Below are 16,938 nucleotides of genomic sequence, written 5' to 3' on the forward strand. Positions count from 1 at the left end.
TTCCCTTTTGCATCCCTCAAACAACCACCAATTCATTGTATTCTGATTAGCTCTATTGACTGCATTCCAACACCATTGAGAGACCGTTCCCTTTTGCAACCTTCAAACAAGCCCCAATTCTTTTGTTTTCACCAGCTGCATTGACTGTGTTCTAACACCCTTCAAATACTGTTCACTTTTGTATCCCTCAAACAACCACATATTCTTTGGTTTTTAAACAGCTCAATTGACTGCATACCAAAACCTTTCAGAGACCGTTCCCTTTTGCATCCCTCAAACAACAACCTATTCTTTGAGTTTTTAAAAGACCCATTGACTGTGTTCCAACCCCTTTGAGAGACTGTTCCCTTTTTCAGCCCTCAAACAACAAACAGTTCTTTGTCCTCAACACCTCAATTGACTGCGTTCCAACACCATTGAGAGACTGTTCCCTTTTGTATCCCTCAAACAACAACCATTGCCTTGGGTTGTCAACAGCCCCATTGTCTGCGTTCCAGCACTTTTCAGGGACCGTTTCCTTTGAGTTTGAGTTTGATAAGTTAGGTGCCGCTGGCCATGGCTTGTTGCCACTGGTTACAGCTTACGGGTCGTCTGCCGTCCCTTACACACCTTTGCTTCTTTTTATTTATTTATTTTTTTTTTTTTTGTTGTTTCAGATTGCAATTACATTAATAGCAGGAGAAAAGGGGGGGGGGACGTATACATAGCACACAAAAAACACACACGTTAATTTATTTAAATTCTTTCAATTAGTTTAGTAGATATGAGGAAAGAGATGAGGTGGGCTGCAATTTGGTTTTGTGTGTGTTTAGGGATTGAGCTATTGAGTCCTAGTAGTGTCGGTAGTCCTGGGGGGATGTTGAGGGGGGAGAGATTGCGTTCCATTTCGGACCTCGCTTCAGTGTAGTGCTGGCAGTGGAGGAGTACGTGTGTGGCGTCCTCTCGTTCCGGGCATCCGTTCGGGCAATCTGCGAGTGTTTCCGGTTCCAATCTGCTGATGAAGTGATTTAGTTTGTTGTGGCCGCTGCGTAGTCGGAACAAGGCTGATTGGATAGTTCTTTTCTTATTGGTGTGCCATGGTAAGTATCCAAAACATTCTCTGCTTGTCACTGCCATGTTTGTTGATTGAGTTTTTAGTTTCTGGAACGTGATGTTTTTGTGGTTAGCTTTAGCTGTTGCTATGTTTTGCCTAACATCAATTTTGTTTGTTATTGTTTTTGTAGTGGCATTGCGTCGGTCCTTCCGGATGTTTGTCGCCAGTTGGTCTGCGATTTCGTTTCCAACGATTCCGGCGTGTGAGGGTAACCATGTTAATGTTATTCTGGTCCCTGAAGCATTTAAGTTGAAAATCTGTTTGATTATTTCAGGTATTGCTGGGCTTGACTCCCATTTGAAGTTGGATATTGCTTGAATGGAAGATTTTGAATCAGTGAAGATGGTGACTGAGTCCATCTCGTACTTGTTGAGGTGGTATAGGGCTTGTCTGATTGCATACAGCTCTGCGTTGAAACTATTTGTGGAATTTTTCAGTAACCATGCTTCGTTCTCTTTCTTCTTAGGTATGTGGAATGCACAGCTGGCAGTTTTTGTTGTCTCGCACACTGATCCATCAGTGTATACTTCAAGGTGGTTGGTGTTTGGATTACGAGTGAGTGAGTTGAATAGTTGGTTTGTTTGGTTTGATTCTGTGGCTTGTTTCTTTGTGAGGGGGAAGTAGTTCGTTGGGATTGAGAAGTGTTTCCATGGTGGGAGGGGTTCCACTTCAGGTGTCTGCGAGGAAGGTCTTTTGAAAAAATTTTTGCCAGTTGGGTCCAGTTTCCTTAAGTGGGTGATTGCTGCTGGGGTGCTGTTGGTTTTCCACGTTGTTTGTCTTCTAGTTAGTTCTTGGATGGTGCCATATGCCGGGTTCCACGGCTTTTCGTTTAGTCTGAGGAAGTAGTTGTATGCAAGTTGGTCCCATCTATCCTTCACTGGGTATATGCCAGTCTCGGTGTTCAGTAGTGCTTTGGGGGTAGATTTAAAGCAGCCGATGATTGTGCGGAGGATTTGGTTTTGAGCTTGCTCCAGCTTTTCCAGTCTTGTCTTTGGGATGGTTGTGAGGATGGTAGAACCGTAGTCGTATGCGCTCCTAATCATGGCTTTGAATATGCGGATGAGTAGGGGAATTTTCAGTGTGTTTTTTCCGTAGGTCATCATACGAATCAGGTTGGCTCTTCTGAGTATTTTGTTCGTGGTTGCTTGGATCTGTGGTTCCCATGATAGTTTGTGGTCCATGATGATGCCAAGGAATTTGTACTGCAATACTTCGCTGATCACGGCTCCATTGAGTTTGAACTGTTGTGGGGGGTCTTTGTTTCGTTTTCTGGTGAATGTCAGCGATGCACATTTACTAACCGAGAATTTGAAGTTCCATTTTGTGGCCCATTCTTCTATTTTGTTTAGTTGCAATTGGAGTGGGATCGTTGTGGCTGCTTTGGTTTTCGCCGTGGAATATATTGCGATGTCATCGGCGAAAAGGGAAGTTTCGCATCCTTCTTCTGGGATTGGGAAGTCCGCAAGCATTACGTTGAATAGGAGGGGGCTGAGCACACTTCCTTGAGGGACTCCTTTGGAAATTTTTCTTTCTTCGGATAGGTTGTTGTTTACTCTTGTCCTTATGCCTCTTCCGGTAAGGAAATTTTGTAACCATTTGAGAGTTCGGCCTTTAACGTTTGCTTTTGTGAGTTTGAATAGGAGTCCTTCTAACCATGTGTTGTCGTACGCCTTCGAGATGTCCAGGAATATTGCTGTGGTTGGGTGGCTGCTGTTGAAGCCGGATTTGATGGCTGATTCTATTCGGATTAGATTGTCGGTGGTGGTACATCCTCTTCGGAATCCGGTTTGGACTTTCGGTAGTATATTCAGCTGGTCTAGGTGCCACTTGAGTCGATTATTGATCATTTTTTCCATTACTTTCCCCAGGCATGATGTCAATGAGACTGGTCTGTACGATTCCGCTTCTCCGGGTGGATTGCCTGGTTTGAGGATGGGTGTGACGATGGCACATTTCCAATCTTTTGGGATGTATCCTTCCCTGAACATCAAGTTGATTGTTGTGAGTAGGCTCTTACGATTTCCACCGTTTAAGTTTTTCAGCATTCTGTTGTGGATTCTGTCAAGGCCCATCGCTTTGTCTGGTAGTTGGGAGAGGCTCCTTGTCAATTCTTGAATGGTGAAGTTAGAGTTGAGGGGTTCGGCATCCGGGTTCTTGATTTGTTTTTCAATTTCCTTTACTTGCTCTGGCCTTGTTGGTGGGATGTCATCGTCGATAGGGGAGAACTGCTCCAAAAAAATTTTGGCTTTCTCCACTGGGTCTCTTGTTTGTTCACCTTTCTGGTTGTTGAGGGGGGCATTGATGGTTTCTCTCCGTCCGTTCATCATTGTTTTTGCGAATTTACAAAACTTTGATGTGTTTTTTCCGTCTAGTGAGTCGATGTGTCTTTCCCACGAGCTATTTTTTGATTCTAGGATTGTCCTCTTCTTAATTGCTTCCATTTTGTTGAGGTGTGTTTTGTCGGTTTGGAGTAGGGTAGAGCGCCACACCTGGTACGCTTTCCTTGCTTGTTTGGCTGCTGCTTTGCATTCTTTGGTCCACCACGGCTTTTGGGACTCACGTGGGTGTGTTTTTCTATTGGGGGCGAAGAATATGTTGTTGGCGTTCATCATTGCCGCGTAGAGGGTGTTGTAGCTGGTCTCGGCGTTTTGGTTTTTTTGGGTTGCTTTTAGTTGGGTCTCGATTTCTTCGTTCCATTCCTGCCAGGATTCTTTAAATTTCCAGGTTGGGTTGTGTGGGGCGTTTGGTGTAGAGTTGATGCTTAGGTCGATGATTACGGGCAGATGGTCACTTCCCCAGTACGGTCCGGTTACTGCAGTTGATAGATGGGCCAGGTTTGGTGTGCACAATGTGAGGTCTATTGTTGCACTTCGGTTGTCGTTCTGGGAGGGTCTTGTCCCGAGATTCTTTGGGGTTATTAGGATGAGCTTGTCGTCGTCTTGAAGGAATTGCTTGAGGTTTCTTCCGGAGGTGTTAGTGTGGTAGCCATCTTCCCATAAGTCTGCGTGGGCGTTTAAGTCGCCTCCTACTATGGCACTGTTTCCGGGTTTTTTTAACAGTTTTTCTAGTTCTTCGTATGCACACCGATTTCCATTTGGGCAATACGCCGAGATTAATTCGATTTCTTCGTTGTCTTTTAGCTTAATAATGGCTCCGACTGCTTCTAGGTTTTCGTTGGATGGGACATCTAGTGTGGTAGATTGAAAATTTTTTTTTATTAGTATCGCTACTCCTCCTCCTTGGCTACCGCGATTTTTTGTAAACGAGTTGTATGCTGAGAATTTAACTTTGTATTCATCTTTCCAATGGGTTTCACTAAGGAGGACAATATGGGGGTTGTGAATTCGTAAGTGATTCTTGAATTCTTCCAGTCTGGATCTGTAGAGTCCTCTTGCGTTCCATTGGATGATTTTGATTGGTGGGGTCATTGTCTGGTTGTTTTTTTTGGTGCTTCAGTTTCGCTTCTCCTTTGTGGTTGTGTTGGTTGGGTTCCGCTTCCCTGATTTCTGGTTTTCGTACTAGGTGATATGTCTGCTGTCTTTCTTTTGTCTTTTTCTTTTTGTCGGGCGAGCCTATCTTGTCTGTCTTGTTCGAACATGGCACACATCATTGTCAATCGGTTGTCCAGGCTGGAGAATCCGGTTGCCATTTGGGCCTATAGTTCCATTATCGGTTCCAGTTGTGTCTTGATCGTGGTGATTTCTTGTTCAACTTTTCCTAGTCTCGTATCGATGTCGCTCGGGATGCCTTGGCTTGTTGCTGCTCGTCGGAGTTCTTCAATTTGGGCTTTGAGGTCATCGATTTCTTGTCTGGTCGGAGCGTCTTCATTGGTGTGGTGTCTCGGTATTTGCTGTTGTGCTGTTGGTTTGGGTGAACTACTGTGGAGTTTACCGGCTTCGGTCACCGACATATTGTTCACGTATGCAAATTTTATTATTTCTTGTCTTCTAGCGAAGATGGGGCATGCTGCTGTTCCTGCTTCGTGGTCGTTTCCTTCGCACGTCGGGCACTTGGGTGGGCTGGTGCACTGTTGGTCTTCTTCATGGGCACAGGCACAGGTTCTACACACTTGAACAACGGGGCATGATTCTTCCGGATGTCCGAATACCCAACACTTTCGGCACAGGTACGGTCTTGGGATGAATTTTTTCACTAAGAACACTTCGTGGGCGATGATGACTTCGCGCGGGAGGTGTGTTGTGTCGAAGTAGAGAGTGACCATTGAAGAGCTGGTCGTAGTGTTGTTGGGTCCTCGTTTGGCGAATCTTTTCACTTTTTTACCCCTTGGTTTGCTAGGAGGCTGAGGAGTTCTTCTTCTGTGTTGTTTGGTGGCACGTTGTAGATGACGCCTCTCACCTCTTGTTCCGATTTGCATAGTGAACATGAGATTTGGAATTGTTTCACTGCTTTCTGTTGGAGAAGTAGGTTCTTTTGCTTGTTGGTTGTCGGGTAGATGTAGAGTTCACCTCTTTGTGTCCACTTTGTTCCGGGCCTCACTTGGCCGATTATGTCGATGATTCCGGCGATGAGGCTTTTCTTTTCGGTGAGGTTCATTAGTCTGAACGAGCATGGTTCACTTACTAGTTGAATGATTATCGGGGCACCGCTGGCTGGGCTGCTGAATCGGTCTGATAATCTGGGGTTCACTCTAATGGTGTGGTTGTCGGTTCCTTTTCTTTTTAGTTGCGTAGTATTTTCTGTTGGGTCTTCGATGTTCATGGATTCACGAGTTGAGAATTCGTAATCGGGATCTTCACCGTTGACTTCCATGTTTGCACGGGGAGGGGGAAGGGGTTTACCCCTTGTTTTGTCACTTTGCGCGCTATTGAGAGTGAATATGATGCTGACTGTACTGTTTCAGATCTCGAACGCGACTCGGGACCGTTTCCTTTTGAATCCCTCAAACAAGCCCCAATTTATTGTGTTTTCAATACGTTTGAGTGCTTTCCAACACTCTTAAGAAACCGTTCCCTTTTGCACCCTTTCAAACAACCACCATTTCATTTTGTTCTCAACAGCTCCTCTGACTGCGTTCCAACACTTTTCAGAGACTGTTCCCCTTTTGCACCCCTCAAACAACCACCCCTTCATTTTGTTCTCAACAGCTCCACTGACTGCGTTCCAACACTTTATGAGACCGTTCCCTTTTGCAGCCCTTAAACAACCACTATTGCATACTGTTCTCAACAGCTCCACTGACTGCGTTCCAACAATTTTAAGAGACTGTTCCCTTTGCACCTCTCAAACAACCACCTTGCATTTTGTTCTCAACAGCTCCACTGAAAGCATTCCATCACTTTTAAGAGACCGTTCCCTTTTGCACCTCTCAAACAACCACCTTGCATTTTGTTCTCAACAGCTCCACTGAAAGCATTCCATCACTTTTAAGAGACCGTTCCCTTTTGCAGCCCTCAAAAAACAACTATAACTTTGTGTTCTTGACAGCTCCATTGACTGTGTGCCCCCAACCTTGAGAGAACGTTCCCTTTGCTTCCCTCAAATAACCACTGTTACATTGTGTTCTGGACACCTCCTTTGACTGCATTCCAACACCCATAAGAGGCCGTTCCCTTTTGCATTCTTTAAAACAAGCACCATCTCATTGTATTCCCACCAGCTACGTGGCCTGGTTCCAACACCTTTCAGAGACTGTTCCCTTCTGCATCCCTAAAAAAACCACCAATTCATTGAGTACTTACAACTAATTAAGAGACCGTTCTCTTTTGCATCCCTTAAAAAAGCACCAACTATGGTGTTTTTCAACAGCCTTGATGGCTGCAATCCAACACCCTTAGAGACCATTCCCTTTTGCTTCCCTGAAACCACCACCATTACTTTGTATTCATAATATTATTTGATTGTGTTTCACCACCCTGCAGAGACCGTTGCCTTTTGCATCCCTCAAACAAGCCCCAATTCTTTTGGTTTTCCCCAGCTCAATTGACTGTGTTCCAACACCTTTCAGAGACCATTCCCTTTTGAATCACTCAACAATCATACATTCTTTATGTTGACTTCATTCCAGCAATCTTCAGAGACCGTTCCCTTCTTCATCCCTCAAACAACCACCAATTCATTGAGTACTAACAACTAATTAAGAGACCATTCCCTTTTGCATCCCTTAAAAAAGTACCAATTATTGTGTTTTTAACAACTCCATTGACTGCAATCCAACACCCTTAAGAGACCGTTCCCTTTTGCTTCCCTCAAACTACCACCATTCTTTGTGTTCATAACAGCTCCATTGACTGTGTTTCACCACCCTTCAGAGACCGTTCCATTTTGAATCCCTCAAACAACAACCAATTCAGTGTATTCCCACCAGCTCCATTGACTGCATTCCAACACCTTTCAGAGACCGTTCCCTTCTGCTTCCCTCAAACAAGCACCAATTCATTGAGTACTTACAACTGATTAAGACACAGTTCCCTTTTGCATCCGTCAAACAAGTACCAATTATAGTGTTTTCAACTGTTCCATTGGCTGGAATCCAACACCTTTCAGAGACCGTTTTCTTTTGCATCCCTTTAACAACCACACATTCATTGTGTTCTTTACAACCCAATTTCTGTGTTGAACACCCTTCAGAGACCATTCCCTTTTGCATCTCTTAAAAAAAGAAACAATTCATAGTGTTCTCACCATCTCCATTGACTGCATTCCAACACCCTTAAGAGACCGTTCCCTTTTGCATCCCTCAAACAACCACCAATTCTTTGGGTTCTCAACAGCCCCATTGGCTGCGTTCCAGCTCTTTTCAGAGACCGTTCCCTTTTGCAACCCTCAAACAACCAACACTGCATTTTGTTCCCAACAGCTCCACTGACTGCATACCAGCACTTTTCAGAGACCTTTCCCTTTTGCAGTTCAAAACAAGTACCCATTCATTGTGTTTTCAACACCTCCATTGGCTGCATTCCAACACCTTTGAGAGACTGTTCCCTTTTGCATCCCACGAACAACCAACTATTCTTTGTGTTCTCAACAGATCCATTTACTGCGTTCCAATACCCTTCAGAGACTGTTCCGTTTTGCATACCTCAAAGAACCACTAATTCATTGAGTTCTTTCAACTGCTTAACAGACTGTTTCCTTTTTGCATCCCTCAAACAAGCACCAATTCATTTTTTCTTAACAACTCTATTGCCTGCGTTTCAACACCCTTTAGACACCATTTCCTTTTATCATCCCTCAAAGAACCACACTGGTTTTTTTTTCTTGACAGCTCAATTGATTTCCAACACCATTAAGAGATTGTTCCCTTTTGTTCCAGTGCGCGTGCTTCCATTGGTTCGACAGGGTTCACGTAACTTTTTCTGCCTGTATAAAGGAAACCAACTGGAAAAAGGTCGACCACTTGAAAAGGGTTCAAACTGCAACCGGTTAGGCTTAACCTTTTTCTTTCGAATTTGCGCGGACAGGACGGGTAAAAGGACAGACGGAGGAAAACGGCGGGGAGGGCGAAACCCACGGGAACGGCAGAAACAAAGAACAGGTTCGAAACGACGGGAAGGGGACGGACATCGTCTACTACTTCTATTAATGCGTAAAGGGTATTTGTGGAAGGGATTTGTTTGCGTATCTGTCTGTCTGTTTGTCCGGGGAACTATCGTTGTGCGCGTGGTACTATTGGATCGAGGGGGTGCACGTGACTTTTTTTTACCTGGTAAAAGGTCGACTACCTGGAAAAAGAGCGACTACCTGAAAAGGGTTTGAACTGACGCCGGCTAGGCCTAACCGTTTTCTTTCCAATTTCCGCGGACAGGGTGGGTAAAACGACGGAATGGGGAAAATGGCGCGCAGGTGTAGACCTACGGGCAGGGCGAGATCCGCGGGCAGGGCGGAAACAACGGACAGGTTGGAAACGACGGGCAGGGGACGGACATTGGTAAAGCACTAAAACTGCAGGTAAAGGACCAAGTAAGGAGCAAGGCATGGCCTTGGGGGCAGTTTCAAAGTGCGCTTATCCGTGATTTGTTTTTCATCCATTGTCTTTTACGTGTATTAGTACTACTTGACAAAACGTGGATTATTAAGTTGTAAGTAGATGAGGGCCTTACGTGGATTCAGCGGATAAAGATGGATTAAGAGGCTTAAAGTGGATTAAGGGGATTAAGGTGGATTAAGAGGATTTAGGTGTATTAAGGGGCTTTAGATGGATTAAGGGGCTATTAATGGATTAAGGGGCTTTAGGTGGATTCAGGGATTTAAGAACAAGTCCGACCTTATTCTTTTTAACTCCAAATTGTATAATTTCGAATACAATTTCGAATAAGTAATTTTAATCTTTGTTCGGCAAAAAATCTCATTTTAATTGCTGTTTAGTACAAATATTTTCTATTTTTAATTGCCTAAATTCCATTTTTATTCGAAAATTTATTCGTTATTCGAATATTATTCGTATTCGCGAATAAAACGTCATTTTTCTTCGTTATTCGTTATTCGTATTCGTTTGTACTGCTTATTCGTATTCGTTTGAAACGAATAAAGTTTTTCCTTATTTGACAGAACACTGAAAATATTACCCCATGGAAACCAGATGGAAATAAACAATTGCAAATATTTTATAACTGACGTGTAAAAATTAAAATCCAAAAACCTTTGAAATTATTTTTATGTTTAATTACAGACAACAAGAGTTGTCTGTAGAAAATAGTTAAACTTTCATTTTGGCGTGAAATTTTGATTCACTTCGGCAGAAGTACAGTTGTTTTCGATTCACTAAATTTACTTCTGTTGAATGTCTTTTGGTGTTAAGTACACTTCGCTTCAGCTGAATTGAAGTAGAATTGAACTCTTGCGCCAAAATGCGTGTTTAATATTCATACCTTTTAGTTAGAGAATTCCAGCGAGTGTTGACCATTGTTGTGAAATAAAAGGTTCAAGTAAGAAAAGCATGAAAACGACCGAAGCTATTTTATGTCATGCTGTCCAGCGGATCTTATCTTTCAGAAAAGATAAGATAAGATAACTATACTTTTGGTACCTTACCTGTATTTTATGTCTTGTGTCAAAATCATGAAAAAAAACTATTTCTATCTTTAGGGTAAGCTCGTTTTAGCTTAGAGTTACCAAAAAGATACAAGATACTTTTGAGGCCATCTAGCGGCAGTATGCCCATTTACTTGGAATGAATTTTCAGATTTCAGTCCTACCTCTTTTCACCTGCTACTGCTATTCTGCTTGGCTGCTCGTCTGCTTGACCACTACTCGTATTTGCAGCACATGTGACTGAAGTTATGAATTTTTAATTGTTCATTGATGTAAACATTTCTTTCTCTAACAGACTGTTGCAAATTGCGACTGTTACTAGTTCTTTTTCAATTTGTTTGTTGCAGCACTAGTGATTTTTTGCTGTCGTACGTTCTATTTGCCGAGTACATCAATTAATTAAAGTAAATGTCCATGAGAAAAGTCAAATGTGCCCTGAGAATTTGTTGGGGGATAATCCTGTAAGTCTTGCAAAAATGACTGTGCTTTACAATTTTATCACTCAATGATGCTTTGCTAAAAGTTTATTCACTTTCTTTTTTTTTTAACAGGTTTTTGCGTTCGTCTTAAGTCCCTTGATAAAATAAATTAAAAGTGAGGCTGCCGATGCAATGCAACGTAAAAATCTAATGAAACTTCTATTTGGATTTGCAATTTTGTTTGCGTAAAAGTATTTTCTATCTTATCTTATCTTTAACATGTAATAAAAATTCAAAAATATCTTATCATTAACGGGTCTATTTAGATACTACCTTGTATCGAAGCAATTTTTTTCGGTTTTGTTGAATTACCGTAACTTACCTTTACTTTTGAAAAAAATTGTTAACATTATCTGTATCTTAAGGGTAAAAAAATCACTGATGTTGTCAATGGGATTTGATGACTACTGCAAGTAGAAAAGTGTTTGTAAGCGTGATGATAAATCGCATTAATTATAATCATAATGTTTCTTTTTCTTTTTAACAACTCAATTACTATAATACTGTCAAAATATAATAACTTTTCATTTCAAAAGATTTAATTCCTTGTATCTTTATATCTTTATTATCGTGTTTATGTACCTATAACAAGTATTGTATTTATTTTGGAATGGGTGGGGCAATCAACGAAAAAACAGTGCGTGCGCCATATGTCACAGTCTTAAAAACTTTTTTTCTCTGATTAGCTCTGACTGGGTAACGCTTTGACGCCATAGGAGGTATTGAAGATTACGGGCCTTAACCATTAAGTAGGCTTTGGGACTCTATCGCCTCTGTACTAATCAGATTTACCCCAAATATTCCGTATATTGAAGAAAGTTGTCGTAGTGTCCACCAACCAAATGAAAACAAAACTAATCTGTTCGTTACCTCCACGACCGACGTCTCGGATCCTAATAGAACTTACAGAAACCCACGAATACACAAAACATTACACAATGACTGCGGATATCGCCATTCTTCAACGGAACACAAACGATCACTAAGCCCAAAAACGCGATAAGTTCCTCTATTAACTCTCCATTCTCAACCTAAAATCTCTCTCGTAATCCACCTAAATAACTCAGATGGCTACGGGTGTATAGCCATTCTTATCAAAAGCCACCTTAAATTTTAACCTTATTTCACATATCCAACTAGACTACAATGTAGCTAGTAGAATACTTAAATCAGTTTTTCCAGATCCACAGCAACCAATCAGTGGGCAACATGGTTCTTCCTGTGTTGGTTTTCCCGGTTTTTTTCTTTTCTGAGAAATAGGCAACTGGATTCATCAGCTGGGTACTCGACCTAGACTAGAGTGGATCTTAAGCCGACCAGTTGAATTTTTTAATTAGTTTGTGTATTTAATGTCACACTATGAATTCTAAGCTAAAGTTTATGCAAGTGGCGAAAATTTTAAGTCAAACCAAAGCCAAAAATTTAGCTTGGACAAAAATTCTATGAAATATTTCGTCATATTAAAATTTAGTAGTTTGTTTTCAAGTTTCTTATCAAGTTTTACTCTAACTGAAAACCAAATTTATCACAGTTTAGTTAATGCTGGTTATTTACGCTGAAAACAACCTGCTCAAATGTCATTTTAAAAAACACTTCAATCTTTGAATGATTTACAGAAAATATTATGGCAACTGGATGATGCTATTATGCAACTAGATGCTTCATCATGTTACATTTGGCAACATTCCCATTCAGGATGTGGTAATAATTGACAAGTTAGGCAGTCACAAATTTCTGGCCATTCTGTTTGATCTTTTTGCTCTGCTGGACTTGTTTCAGCATGTCATCGGTGGATGAAGGCATTACTCATATGTCATCAGCACAGCTCAAGGTTCAGCTCTCATCGTTAGGATTTGACAACCTCATCACATCAACACTTTACGGTATCAAACTATATTTCATTCTTATTCAATGTTATAGTTAAGTAGTCTCTAGTCTCTAAGTTAAGTTCTAAGTAATATCAGTTAAGCTTAAGTTCTCTCTATTAGTCTTGTTGACATAACGGTGTAACAAAATGAGTAGACAACACAGAGGTATCACTGACCGTAAAAATTTTACATACTTTAAATGCAAGACTGTAGTCAAAGGTACTATTAGCTGTTTGTTTACACATTTTAGACACACACACAACATGAAAACTTGTAGGTCTGCACAAGGTAACATCAATCTTATTTGTGGGCAAAACAATTGTTATTTCTTTTGCAAAATTTTAACGATTATCGGAATTATCTGTTAAGGTGTACATCTTTCAAAAGTTCCACAGAACAATTGTTGCCCGAGTCATCCTCATTGATTGGGGAAGACCATTCTGTAAATATTCCGGTATCAGTTTCGGATTTCAGTGAAGAACTCGGGAGGGTGGGGGGGTCTGACAAATCTGATGAGCTAAAAACAGATTTCTTTGGCAAGCTTACATTAGATATGAGAACCAAGTATAATGTTAGTAATTCTGCTTTGGATTTTTTGACTCAAGAATTGCAAGAATGGCTGAAGGGCAGGGAAGAGTCTTTAGAAGATGGTGAAGATGGACCGCCTGCTAAAAGACAGAAATTGGAATTTGACAGTTCCGACTTTGTAAACAGTTTGGTACAATTAAATACTCAAAAAAGAGAACTCATTATTACAAGTCCAATTTTAATTTAATAGAACCTGAGGAACTGTTTATAAATTCCAATTTGAAAACTAGAATGACTAATGGAAGCATAGGAATTCAGACCAAAAACAACACTTTTCAGTATATGTCCATCAAAAAGCGATTGACTGCCTTGTTTTCTAACGATGGCTTTAGGCGCCTTTATTTCTCAGAAAGTCGAAGTCAGGATGATTTTGTGCGTGGAACGAAAGACAGTAAATATGTACAAGTTCATCCTCTTTTTTCGAAAACCCCTACTGCCATTCGAATTCAGTTATTTTACGACGAAGTCGAAGTGACTAATCCACTCCGTTCTAAAACAAAAAAACATGAGCTAGCTATGTTCTGTTTTCGAATTTTAAATTTACCTAATTCTGAGAATTCTAAACTTGCAAATATTTTCCCTCTTGCCATTGTCAACAGTATTCACGTAAAAAATAATTCTTTTGATTTTGTTTTCTCTAAATTTCTTAATGAATTAAAAGAACTTGAATCAGAAGATGGAATGCTGCTTGGCATTCCTGATTTCACAAACTTTAGAATTAGAGGGACAATCGCTGGTGTATGTGCAGACACAAAGGGCGCTCATGAGATTGGGGGATTTCTCGGACCTTCTGCAAATAGGTTCTGTAGGCTTTGCTTAATCACTAGGGAAGAAATAAAACAAAAAAGTTGCTTTGATCAGTTAGAAATGAGGACTAGAGAAAATTATGACGAAGCGGTTGAAGCTTCTTCTAGCAATCCTGAAAAAGCGAGTGACACTGGAATCCGTTCGTGTTGTGTTCTGAATTGCTCAAAATATTTCCATTTCGGCGAAAACTTAATTTTAGATGCCATGCACGATTTCTTGGAAGGCGTAGTTCCGTTTATGATAAAACTTTTTTAAGGCAACTCTATTCGTGTGGAACAACAAAAATTTCTGCAGCAGAATTAAACCGTAGAATAGTACTCTTTCATTTTTCATTTTACGACCTTTCTAACAAACCTTCACCAAAATTTACTGATGCCGGAATCCGGAAAGAGGGTGATTATCTAACCAAACAACGTGCATCTCAAAATTGGTGCTTGATTAGAATGTTTCCTTTATTAGTGGGTGATTTGATTAAGGAAGACAACGAGTATTATATTCATTTTTTACAACTCTTGGATATTTTAGATATTCTCTTTTCCCCCAAAATAGCACTGGAACAAATAGTTGTGTTGGAAGATCTCATTAGGCAATTTGTAGAAAGATTCCGCGAATTGTATCCAAGTGTGCAACCAATTAATAAATTTCATCACATGGTACACTACCCAGAAGTAATTAGAATGCATGGCCCTCCAACTAATTACTGGTGTATGAGGTTTGAAGCTTTCCATAATATTGTTAAGAAACTAGCAATGACTAATTGTAATTTCATTAACTTCGCAAAATCTGCAGCTTTTCATGTACAGAGTATATTTTGTGCTAAGGTGTAAAATCCGGATTGTTTTGAAAGCGACAAATTAGTTGTTGGCCCAGCAGAATCGGGAACTTTGAAAGGTTTTGTAAATGACTGCAGGGGCAGCTCGCCTATCCCCGATGACGGATTGGTTAGCTTAACAATCATGATTACAGACAATTTCAATTCTCACTTTCATTCGTTTGAAGTTTGGAGCCCAGAGACTGAAGTAAAAGTAATAAAGGGTTTTAATGAATTGGCAGAGTGCGAGCCGTTGTGGCTTTTAGAGAACTTTTCTAAAGATTCGCCTTCGTTTGTGTGCCCTAGACATTTCGTTTAATCTCCCATGCCTCTTACATGTTCCTTGAGTTTTTTTTTCCCATTAACTATAGATGAAGGAGTGGATGGAGAAACATTATCGAGTCTGTCGATTCAAGATTTAATTGGAATTGGACTCAAGTTGGGGCCAAGATTAAAACTTTTCAAATTCATCGAATTACTTAATAAAGCAAGATTATGTGTTCCTACAACTCCAACAGCAGAAGCCGAGGTTTTGGCCGTCGATGAAATTTTGTCCATTAAAACAGAGAAACATGAAGAAACAGTTTTAATTATTGACACTGAAAATCAAGGTGGTGCTGATGAGAACCCATGTGTTTCCAAAGAAACGGTTGGTAACCGTATGCATAATTATTTTAATATTCTGTAATACTATTTCCGTCTTTTTATTCAGGTAATGTCATCGACTATCAGTATCCCTGAAATTTTGGCGGATGGAGGAGGCTTAGATGTGTTGGAACGATATCAAAATTCCCAACCATCGCCGAGTCTCTCTGACATAGACCGACTAGAAATTGTTAGAATACTGATGGCCGACTTGACTAAAAATGTGGAAACATGTATCCCTCATCGGATATTAAAGATGCCACAGCTAAGGCTCTCGTAGAATTTTTCCCTTGCCTTGCACTGATCAGGCCTGGAGTGTCTTCTCACTGCCACTTTTATAACAACAAAACTGGAGGTTTCTTTGACAATCGACTAAAAACAATGCGAAAGAGTATGTCGCCGTCAAAAAGAAAACGAAAACCAAGCAAGAGCCAGAAAAATACGAGAGCCGTGAACAGCAACCAGCAGCGAAATTTACTCGTGGAGGAAGATACTCTTATCAAGGTTTTTCGTTTTATATTTTTATTCAAACCATTTCACTAAAGATTTTTATTTTATAGATTCGCTGGCTCCAAACGCATCCCGCAATCCCGCAAAACAGAGGAACGATAACACAGTATATGTCGGACACGTTTGCTGCACGTCAGGCTATGATCGAAAGCGAATTGACAACTTTTACTCTTATTGTGGAGAAATTCCCCCGTTTTGTTGACTTCAACAACGGAGCTCTGGTAAAGTTTTTTTATCTTCTTAATCATTTGATGTATTCTTATATGTTTTTTTTGTTACCATCAGATATTCACCGATTTTGCAACCACTTATCCAATGGTACAAAGCTTCGAAGAAAACTTCGTCGTGAAACTAGGAAACAAAATTGAACGTTTAGCAAGACGTGACAAAGTTGAGCTCCCAGTTGAAACTTCAGATCGTAAGTTTTGAATTTTCATATACAGAAAATGTCATCCGTATTTATGCAAGTTCTTTTTTAGGTTGCCTCAATTTGCTGATGATGGCCTTCCTTCTTTTCCCCGCAATAAAAAAAATAAAGCGAGAATCCCTTACAAACCTGATGGGCAGATTTCTTTATTTTGAAAAGGTAAATTACTTAATCATTATTTCTGTGAATACTGAAGCTAATTATTTGTTTTGCCTTTTAGAACAATTTTGACGTGGAAGAATTTGCTAAGTTCCGTGAGGAACGCTTATCGCAGCCATTTTTGCTATGTCTGTTGTCCAGGTCCGATGACGTTCCGTTGTCATTTTTTTAAATGATTGATTTCACTTACATCCCTTGCGGACACGATTGTGCGTCTGCATTTAAAGCATTGTTTGCTTCATATTTCGTGTTCAAATCCAAATATCCTCAATTCCTTGGTCCCTTTTTCAAGTTTTTTGAAGAGGCTGTTTTTTCCATTCACCCGTCCATTACCCTAACTGTAGCCTCTTTTATTGCTTCCCTTGACTCTGCCCCGAATGAATTTGTTTTTGAAACTAGCTGTTAAATGTCTTTTTTTTGTTATGCAGCATGTTTTCATTGAAGTTTTTCCCCTTACTAACAAACCCTTTCTTTACCTCTCTCCTGATTCCTGTGTGACAATGGAAGCATGCTGCAGATATTTTTTTTTCATTGTATTACTATTGAGTTTATTGGGCAAA

The 16,938-nt window shown here is 40.4% G+C and overlaps 2 protein-coding genes across 2 annotated transcripts; both read left to right on the plus strand.

Annotated features, from left to right (window-relative positions):
* The first annotated feature begins 13,697 nt into the window (after positions 1-13,697).
* Positions 13,698-15,378, plus strand: LOC123467391. Its single transcript, XM_045167341.1, has 3 exons — positions 13,698-14,007; positions 15,015-15,296; positions 15,350-15,378. Exons 1-3 carry the CDS (start codon positions 13,701-13,703, stop codon positions 15,376-15,378), a joined length of 618 nt encoding a protein of 205 aa, XP_045023276.1. The 5' UTR covers positions 13,698-13,700.
* A 135-nt stretch (positions 15,379-15,513) lies between these two features.
* LOC116934671 lies at positions 15,514-16,550 on the plus strand. The gene is made up of 5 exons (XM_045167342.1): positions 15,514-15,786; positions 15,843-16,013; positions 16,078-16,210; positions 16,272-16,378; positions 16,440-16,550. Exons 1-5 carry the CDS (start codon positions 15,514-15,516, stop codon positions 16,548-16,550), a joined length of 795 nt encoding a protein of 264 aa, XP_045023277.1.
* Positions 16,551-16,938: the final 388 nt, after the last annotated feature.

The sequence above is a fragment of the Daphnia magna genome, unplaced genomic scaffold (genome assembly GCF_020631705.1).
Source record: "Daphnia magna isolate NIES unplaced genomic scaffold, ASM2063170v1.1 Dm_contigs181, whole genome shotgun sequence".
Taxonomy (NCBI): Eukaryota; Metazoa; Arthropoda; class Branchiopoda; order Diplostraca; family Daphniidae; genus Daphnia; species Daphnia magna.